General features: G+C 29.4%; 1 protein-coding gene and 1 long non-coding RNA gene across 3 annotated transcripts; one reads left to right on the top strand and one right to left on the bottom strand.

Annotated features, from left to right (window-relative positions):
- Positions 1-689: 689 nt before the first annotated feature.
- Positions 690-3,783, top strand: LOC120088229 (uncharacterized). 2 transcript variants are annotated; one of them, XM_090307273.1, is made up of 5 exons: positions 693-961; positions 1,075-1,141; positions 3,271-3,311; positions 3,426-3,503; positions 3,594-3,783. In XM_090307273.1, exons 1-4 carry the CDS (start codon positions 800-802, stop codon positions 3,465-3,467), a joined length of 312 nt encoding a protein of 103 aa, XP_090163399.1. In that variant the 5' UTR covers positions 693-799; the 3' UTR covers positions 3,468-3,503; positions 3,594-3,783. The 2 variants fall into 2 exon arrangements, with proteins under 2 accessions (XP_038901336.1, XP_090163399.1); XM_039045408.2 differs by lacking the exon at positions 3,271-3,311 and having other exon boundaries at positions 690-961.
- Positions 3,784-9,487: 5,704 nt separating this feature from the next.
- On the bottom strand, positions 9,488-10,100 carry LOC150038346 (uncharacterized). The gene is made up of 2 exons (XR_016524258.1): positions 10,021-10,100; positions 9,488-9,946 (listed from the first exon to the last, which is right to left on the bottom strand). It is a non-coding gene; the product is annotated as an uncharacterized LOC150038346 (long non-coding RNA).
- Positions 10,101-10,120: the final 20 nt, after the last annotated feature.

The following is a 10,120-nucleotide window of genomic DNA, read 5'->3' as shown; positions in this document are numbered from 1 at the left end:
ATTTTGATTACTAGGGATTAAGTTAAAACCAATATGAAAGAGAACTAAATGTGTAACATTTTGAAATCTAGGGATCAAGTACTTTTCCTTTGTTTTTTTTTTTTTTTGAAAAATTCATAAAACAATTAGACTGGGGGGGTCTTTTTTTCTAATTTTATTTTACGGATGATTCATTCACAAGGGTAATTATAATGGTGAATTTTAACCTTATGCTTACTTCATAGTGCACTACTACATTTTATAACGTATTGTGTTAGGAATGATTAAGTATATCGCAGCTCTAACGGGATGACCATGTGTAACTCTAACGATGACGATAACGATGTTGTTAGGGCTACACATGGTCATCCCTAACGCGATATATTATAAAGTGCGTAAGTTTGTTATTTTTTTTTTCCATTTTTCTCACATTTGTTGTAAAAATCTTCATCGTGCTAGAGATGACTATCGTGTGAGGACTATAATAGACTTGATCATCTCTAATCCCTAATGCGATAGGTTATAAAATGTAGTGTGTTGTGACGTAAGTTGAATGTTAGAATTTATATGTTTATGAGGGGTGGGTCATTAATCATAGAGGACTCTTCATCTGTAAAAATTAAAAGAAAAAATCATTTTAGATTTTAGATTTTTTTTTTTTTAAAAAAAAAGAAATTTAAAACCCTAATTGTAAATTATAATAATCACGAATACGGTACATTTATTTCCTCCGTTCGTAAAATCAGTCCGAGTTCCATGGAGAGATAAATACCTCAAATTTAGGGTTTTGTTGGTGAAACGAATTCGGAGGTTGAAGACAATGGCGAAGTTCAATGTAGTTCAGAAGCAAAGACGAGCACTTAAAGCTCAGATGAAGAGAGACGCTCATGGTGATCCCTTGACCAAGAAGCTCAAGATCAAACAACAACCTACTTATGTATCCAGCAAGCGTAAGCGCAAATTGATGAAGAAAAAACGCAGAGTATGGCTTCTATGTGCTTTGCGCTTGTTTCCGCATGTCTCTTTCTGCTGTATATTTCAATTCAAAGTATCTGTGGTGCGAATTGATTGTTCTTCGCTTCTTACTAATTACAGGAAGAGAAGGAAGCTTTACAGATGGGTCTGACAAACATGGAAGATGTTGAAATGGCTGTTGCTGAAGGTAATGCAGCTTTCATATGCTTATTGTTATATCGTCTTACTTGATGAAATTGGGATGCGATTGCTTAATTTCATATTTGAACTGTTGCTTCAATTGTCAACTTTATGTTGGGTTTTCTTCCAATTTTAACTTGTTGAAGGAGCTGTAGGAGATCTTTGTTGAATGTATCCGTTCCTGGGTGAATAAGTTTGCGAATGGATTAATAGAGTCATTTTTGGTTAGATAAGTGTACTCAACTTGCTAGTTTCTTCTAAACATAGATGCTCTACACATATTGTAAGAAGTGCTTTTTGAATTTTGTGAGTCTGTTAAAACTGAAAGTGGGATGGGAATCACTTGGTAAAAGAACTTGGACCGTCTTAGGGGATGTTTGGTAGTGATTTTGAAATTGTTAAAATCATGTTCAAAATCACCTCCAAAGTTTCAAATGTCCCTTTAATCATTCAAATTCAATTTTGATTGTCCGAAAGTCATGTGTGGAACATTTTTTTAGAGTGATACATGACAAAAATGATTTAACCATTTCAAAATCACTCCCGAACATACCCTCAAAGTCCCAATATAATACTTTCTCTTGCTTTTGCTTTTTTTCTTCCTTGCCTCCTCAATCCCAAGGGACCTCGTTAATTAATGGAACAGTTGTTAAAGTGTGCCAATGGAAGAGTTCTAAGCAATCTTCCTTGGCTTGAACGTGGTTTTGTGGTACCTGAATCTTTTAATGAAAATAAATTTGGTGTTAGGGTTATGGAGAAGAAATCAAATATATTACCAGGCACTGTGCTCTTTTTTTTTTTTTTTTTTTCTTTTTTTCCCCCCTCAATTATTATTATTATAACAAACTAGGAATTCAGTATATAATAAAAAAAGTATGTGTGTGTGTGTGTGTATCCAAAAAGAGGGAAGCCAAGCTTCAAGCCATGGCAGATTGCTTAAAACTCTTCCATTGGTACATGGATCATTTAAACTATAATTGCTGAAGGGGACATTATAATTTACATGTGAGATGGCTGCAAAAGCCAAGGTATTAAGAAAAGTATCAAAAGTCTTCTCTAGGCTGTTAATATTCTGTTATTTGTTTCTAGCTAAAGATTCCTCTCAAATACTCAAAGCTATAGAAGGAATATTTTTATTTGGTGAATGGTTGCACTGTCCTGACAAATGGATCTTTTTATTAGATGGAAGAGCAGTATTAGATGGGGAATCTTCTTTCCCATTTTGCACTGTGCTTGTGATCTTTTACCATGCTTGGTTCACTTACAGGGCGTTCCTTCACTCCTCATACTGAAATTTAGAACTAATACTTAGAAAGGTGATCTATGGTGCAGCGTTTTGTTCAGCTAGTAGTCCTTGAGGTCTTATATGTGTATGCATGTGTGTTTGCACGGTATCTTTGGATTCGATAGCTTCTTCCACCCTTCACATTTTGGGCCACTTTTGGCATATTTCCCACTTGTTACAAAATAATGCCTGTGCTTCTTGTAAAAGTGATCGGAATCCTTTGTGTGATTTATAATATTCCCAACTCTGGTTGGATTTCGTTCAGCTGGGAATGAATTTTAGCATCCTGATGCTTTGTGCGCGAATAATACTCAAATTCTCCAGCCCCTATATTTTTTTTTTCCCATTTTCTCATTTTCAAGAAAACTTGTGTATGAAAAATGATAGAGAACAAACCATCATGGGTTGACCTAGTGGAAAATAGGAGGCATGACCTTGATAAAAGGTTAAGAGGTAATGGGCTCAATCCATGATAGTCAGTGGTCACCTACCAAGGATTTAATATCATACAAGTTTTCTTGACATCCAAATGTTGTAGGGTTAGGCGAGTTGTCTCCTGAGATTAGTTGAGGTGTGTGCAAGCTGATCCAAATATAGTTTTCCTTGCGACGGTCCGGGACGAGGTGGTCAAACTTATTATTATCAAAATGATTTGAACAAGTAGGATTTCTTCTATTCTCTTTTTATTGGAGAATTGAAGGATAAAGGGATAATTTCTCAGTGAAGAACCAATCAAGGAATTTCATTCCATACCGGGCCAGACCGGAATAGGGCTAGGTTAAAAAGATTTAATTCATTGAAAATTTCCTACATTTATATATGAAAAATCACGATCTGGTGATATAACGCAGATACTAGGAGAAAAAACGATAAAGAACAGAGCATCAAATTGGTATATGACTCGTCAGTTAATGACACAACTTGATTGAATTAGTTTTTACTTTTTGTACCTTATTAATTTCACTTGGAATGAGAATTTCTTTCTATTTCTGCTATGATGATGTAGAACTTAAAAACACCAATAGGACGTCGACCAAGTTCCATGTGAAGAAGAGTGTTAGGCTCAGGCAATTAAGGAGCAAAGGCAAGTCTTGACTAATTACCCCATTTCTTCTCTCAATTCTTATATTTATACAACTTACCAATTAATCTGTCAAAATTTTGGAATGTACAGGCAAGAAGAACAAAGGGAAATCTTCTTCCAGTTCAGGTTCTACAGCATCAGGCGATGCTATGGTAGAGTAAAATAGGTGACTGAAGAAAGTTCTTTTGTTTGTTTTATTTTGTTCTGAATGCCTATACTTTTATTGTAATATCATATTTGGCTCGTATTAAATGCAATTATCTGTAGCTTTGCAGGAAAAGATTCTAACTGAAAGTTAAAATCTTGATTGAACCCTAGAAAGATAAGGATGTAGATTGCTTTGAGAAAGAAACACATAAACCAAATGCTAATTGTAAAGATTGCAGCAAATATGATAAACTCAATTGAAATCAAATGGCCATAATCTCAAAACTCAGCTCAAGATATTCTAATTTCTTAGCTTCCTAACTGTCTCCAAATATTGTTTGATTGTTCTAGGAATATTTAATCGACTCTTCCACAATATCATCCTTAGGAAAAACAAAGGGAAATTGTGGTGGTTGGTAAAATAGATTAGGTATTTTGCAAAAGTAGCCAAATATTCCCAATGAAATACCCTACAACCTACAGCAATTAATGCAAATGTAGCCAAATATTTCCTTCCTGCTTCCCTCCACCATTTCTTATTGTAAGCATTACACACTATTGTATGGATATACTTCAAATTAGGTATATGGTCACTACGCAATTAATTGACATATATCCTCGATACACTATTATCTTGATTAATTTTATTTTAATGATATACTTAAAATGAAGTATATTCATTGTTTATTAGTTAAAATTCTAATTATAGTATTTGAAATACATCGAATCAATAAACTTATTAAAATTCTAAGTATATCAACAAACTATTAGGCATCAATCAATAAGCATGTTTAAATTTCAAGTACATCGATATACTACTATAAAATATATCAATGATGTATCATTATTTAAGTGTATAAATAGTGTATATCAACCTTCATTTATAATGCAAGCATATCATTAAGAAAATTACCAAACTAGCTAATAACGTAATGTACTAATAATAAATTATCGGTAAGGTATATAAGGAAGTGAACGTACTTAGTCCTTTAGTCCTTTTCGATGTATATCTGTAAGCTTTGGGAGTATATAAGAATTTTTTAGATAATTATATTTGGGTTGGACTGAAGTTTTTTTTTTGCTACCTTTGCGAAAGAGAAAAACACATAGACACGCGTGCAATATTTGCTTCTTCTTTTGTTAAGTCTGCAAGTGCCCCAAAAACAAAATCAATTTATACAGAGGTTGTATCAATCAAAACATAGTAATTTCAATTTAAATTTTTATAAGTGAATTAGTTTGAATGATTTGTTAATGATTTGTAATTATAACTAATTTTACTTGATTTTATTTAAATTCTAAATAAAATTATTCTTCTTTCAAAATCTTATCTAAAAGTAGCCAGAAAAATTATCATAGGATTTATTAGTGAATCTCTATGATATTAAAAGTGGCTATGTAGGGAGATTTTTTATTTTATTTACCCCTTTTGCCCTTTATATTTTTCTTAAATTCTTATCTTGCCCTTTGTCGAGTAGTTGTGACTTTTTAAGTGTAGGTTTCCATTTGAAAGAGAGTGAGGGTGACTTTTCAATTTATATATTTAAAAACAATAGTGTTAAGTTGCAATTGATTTTGATGGGATGCGACTCCTCCAGATAGGGTGTAATAGATGCTAGAATGCAATTCAAACGAAATCTCTTATTGAAGAGATACAAATAGACACATATCTATAACTTATTCCATTCGGAGTCAAAGCTTTGGTCATGAATATTCAACTCTCTCTTCTACCCAACTTCACTTCACTACTAAATTGAAGAAATCCGAGAGGAATAAATCAATAAATCACTATGTGAAAATAGAAGAAATATGGATCACCAATCCAAATGCCGAAATGATAAACAATAGAAGAAATCTTCTTAGCCTTAACATTTTGCATGTGGATAATAAATATTTGATCAAAACGATCTCACACCGTTAATTTATTATTTTTGCTTTTTCAATTTTTTTTTTTAGGGAATTGAATTAGAAATTTATTTACATCCAAAAACTCAAACGCGAAACGAAGAATAAATTTTTTAAATTGCCTATGTGGATAGTGGATCTTCGAAACAGGTGTGAATAGATAATGGATATTTGCAACATGTATATATATATTTTTTTTATGTTATATTGAAATGTGTTTGTTTTTTTATTTTGAGTTTTGCTTTTTAGTTTTTGGAGGGATTTGATTTTGGAGTTTATTTATATGGAGAGATGAGATTTGAATTTCAATTGGGGCGTGTAGAAGGTGTTTGATGATTTATGTCTGCATACATTGACTCCATTGGAAGGATTGATTCAAATTAGGGACAATTTGTTCATTACTTTATTTATTATAAATGGGGATAAGTTTATACCATTTATTTAAATTTATTTTTTCTAACTTTTAGTGACTCATCTAATTTTGCTTGCATTTCTTATTTTGTATAAAAATTGAAAAGAAATAGTACTCTGTGGGGGAGAGGAAGATAGAGAATGAAATAAACGAAGATGCTAAATAATCTCAACCTATGTTGGCCGCCATTACTTCCCTCCCTTAATTTCATAGATTTTGGGATCAAATAATTTGTTTCACTCAATTTTTCCTTTATTTTTTAAAGTATAATTGCAATGTATTTAGATATTAAGACTCGTCATAGTCAAATTTATTTGATCTCATAGATTTTACATGATGTCCACCATTTTTATTTTACCTAGCTTTCATTTTTTTAAAATTTTTGTTTCATCTCATTGCACTATATTTTATTAATAACACAACCTAATAAAATTCGTACGATCTCATAGAATATATGATCTCCAACATATTTGTTTTACCGAACTTTCATTCTTTTAAATTTGTTTTATCTTATTGCATTGTATTTAAACCTAATAATTCACTTTAACTAAATTCATTTGATTTTAGAATAAATAACCTCCAACAATTTGTTTTACTCCATCTTAATTCTTTTAGATTTATTTTATATCATTGCATTTTATTTAAATATAAAAATCCATTTTCATCAAATCTACAACTAAAATTTTGAATTTTAAGCAATAGGAAGTAGATTGGATGTTAACTATAGGGTTTCAAATGTATTTTTATATTAAAAGAACCTTGCAAAGGAGAAAAAAATGGAGAAAATCTTAGATTATTTTCATATTTCTTAAATCATTTTATAACATATGCCCCACCAAAATACAACCACTTGCTTCCTACTGAAACATTAATCGGGTCAAATGTCTATTGATCGAAGAAAGAAAAGTTAAGGATTTTAGACTAAAAGTTAACATAATTGAAGCAACTCAGTGGACTATAAAAAAGATAGTATTTAGTAAATATCATGAAATACCAACATTTTTATTATTATATTATTTCAAGTTATGGTAAACATATCACTGTTTTATCACTTCTATTGTGAGGTATTTTAAACTTTATTATTTAAATTATTTATCAAGGGTCGCTCTAAACATAATATAATTGTATACAAATTTATATATGTATAAAAGCAAACCTAAATATTTGAAATAGTAGGCATCTAAACTATATGGCAAATAATTGTGCAATTAATCAAAACTTCTTTTAAAAAACACAAAATTTTAAGTTTGATTTGTACATCCATTTTATACCATGCATTATATATTGTAACAATAATGATCTTATTTGTATTTCATAAAAATAAATTATTTAAAAAAAATAAATTAATTCTAAATAGTTCAATTGATAAAACACAAAAAAATAAGTTTTTTATGTTAACTCGTAAATTTATTTATATAATCTCGCATGCTACTATTTAAACGTTATTGGTCACATGCAATGCACGTGATATTAAATTAGTAGAGAAACATAGAGGAACATTGAAAAGTTAAAAACCTAGTGCTATCTATTTTCTAGTCTATTATCGAGTTAAATTTTGCATTTAAAAGCCCTTTATACACGTGAAAATTATACATTTATGGTTTAGAAATGAAATTTTAATGAAGGATTTAAATTGGTTTATTTATAAAAATTTATTCTCCAACATGTGTTATACTTAGTTTCTTGCTATTCTTGAGCATCATTATCATATTTTTTTCAGTCAAATTAAAAAAAATAAATAAATAAAAAGAACCTAAATGAGTTCACTTTAAAAAAAAAATTTGTTTTTTAAATTTGGCTAAAAATTTCAATGCTTTTATTGACAAAAGAAAATATGAGAAAATACACCATTTTCACATTCATAATCGTAATCAAATAGGGTTTAGAGTTTCACTCTTCAGATGGTGGTTTTAAGTGATACAACCTCAAAAATTTTGAGATATAAATCAACTCTTTTTCTTCATTTACCTATCAAACTCGATGTATGTTTACGACCTTTTTGATCTTTCGTAACCGATAACCCTTCCATGATATGTTGGATTGGGAGTTTAAGAGAAGAGTATAAAACCTAGACATCCCTGTGTGATTGTATATTTTGTATTTCATTGATTAACCAATGCTTTTATAGCCTGTCTACTCCTTTTAGTATGAGAACTTTAAATAAACATATAAAATTAATATTTTTATGAGAATAATACATTTTTTATCCTCAGTTTTTTGCTCTAATTTCTATTTGATCCCTAATTTTTAGAATATTACACGTTTAGTCCTTAAATTTTGAGTTCCGTTTTAATTTAGTCCCTAAGTTTTAAAATATTATAATTTACTCTTTAGATTTGAATTTTGTTTTAATTTGGTTCCTCGGTTTCAAGATTTTACATTTTTAACTTCAATTTTTCACGTCAATTTCTATTAATTAATTTAAAATAATTATGAATTAAAATTTTAAATTTAATTTTAAATGTGATAAAAGTAGTAAAACTTAATTATTTATAATTCTTTTAACATTTTTTAATTTATTGACATGCTTAACTCTAAAAACAGAAGTGGATATTTAGTAAAAAAACGAAGTTAGAAGTGTAAATCTTAAAATGTATGGAACAAATTGGAGCAAAAATCAAATGTCAATGATAAAATAATAATATTTCGAAACCTAGAGACTAAATTAAAATCAAACCCAAAATTTAAATACTTAAATACTAATATGTAGCATTTTGAAATTTATGGACTAATAAAAACTAAACCCAAAATCTAAGTGCCAAAAATATATTTTCTCATAGTTTTTATTTATAATTTTTTTTTTTTTCTTACAGAGTAATATGCATGCCATTTTTCCCCAAATAATAATAAAAAAAAAGTTGGTATAAAAATGTTTGAAAATAGTTGCGTCAAGCTTTTTTAACACAAAATTTGGTTTTCCTTGTATCACAATTATTTCAAATTTTAAATTAAAACAAAATCAAACAATAATCGACTGACATCCGACAATTATGGAGATAGCATCAGTCTCGCATAATTTGTATCCAACATATTGAAGACAAGCAAATAATCTACCTGTTCACATCCTCCATGATATGAAATAGTTGTAAGAGCATCTATTTAGTCTATAAATAGATTTTTTTTAGGTTAATATATTAAAAAAAAAATTACATCTATAGTTTCTATTTAATTTCTAAGTTTCAAAATGTTACACATTTAATCTTTAAATTTTGAATTTATTTTTAATTTAGTCCATAAATTTCAAATGCTTCGATTTTACCCTTAATATTTGAAGTTTACTTCAATTTGATCCCTATATCTAGAGATTTACACTTTTAATCTTAATTTTTCACTAAATACTAACTTTCCATCCTTTGGAGTTAATTTATGTTAATAAATTAAAAATAGTCAAAAGAATTATAATTAATTAAGTTTCACTACTTTTGTCACTTTTAAAATCTCACTTCTAATTATTTTTAATTAATTAATAGAAATTGACATCAATGAATGAAAATAAATATTTAATGAAAAAATGAAGTTAAAAATGTAAAATCTTGAAATCCATGGACAAAATTGAAACAAATTCAAATCTCAAGAGTAAAATTATAACATTTTGAAACTTAAGAACTAAATTGAAACAATACCCAAAACTTAAGGACTAAATGTGTACCATTTTAAAACCTAGGAACCAAATAAAAACTAGAGCCGAAATCTAGGGACCAAAAAGATATTATCCCCTTAAAAAAAAGGAGGAAAGATTCTTAGGAAGGTTCACCTATTTCTTTCTGTTTGTCTTTTTTTTATATCCATGAATGTCCGGACCGCATCTCGACTAATCTCACGAGGCAATCGACCCTACAACATTTAGAAGTCGAGGAAACTCATAGGAAATTAATTTCTAGATAGGTGGCCACCACGGATTGAACCCTTGACATCTTAGCCATTTATTGACTGTCTCCTTTTTATCACTAGGCCAACTCATAATGGTAGATATTTCTGTCTGCCAATGTATCTGGGTTAAAAAATCATGAAAGCTAAACTTATATAATATGTTGTTAAAGCTCAAATTTATACCATCGTTAATGGATGAATTCCTCTCCATGAATGGATATTTGATGTTGAAGTTCATTCTGTTATCATCGTTCCTACGTCCTAGTATGAACAGTACGATTTA

The sequence above is a fragment of the Benincasa hispida genome, chromosome 1, assembly GCF_027475165.1.
Source record: "Benincasa hispida cultivar pf3 chromosome 1, pf3_genome.v1.1, whole genome shotgun sequence".
In the NCBI taxonomy this organism is placed as follows: domain Eukaryota; kingdom Viridiplantae; phylum Streptophyta; class Magnoliopsida; order Cucurbitales; family Cucurbitaceae; genus Benincasa; species Benincasa hispida.
This window is presented reverse-complemented; position numbering and strand designations above follow the sequence as displayed.

Excerpts from the sequence above, each read along its gene's own strand:
- LOC120088229 (XM_039045408.2), top strand. The coding sequence starts at position 800 with ATGGCGAAGTTCAATGTAGTTCAGAAGCAAAGACGAGCACTTAAAGCT. Across the intron at positions 962-1,074 it reads TGATGAAGAAAAAACGCAGA|GAAGAGAAGGAAGCTTTACA; the intron begins GTATGGCTTCTA and ends TACTAATTACAG. Across the intron at positions 1,142-3,425 it reads TGAAATGGCTGTTGCTGAAG|AACTTAAAAACACCAATAGG; the intron begins GTAATGCAGCTT and ends ATGATGATGTAG.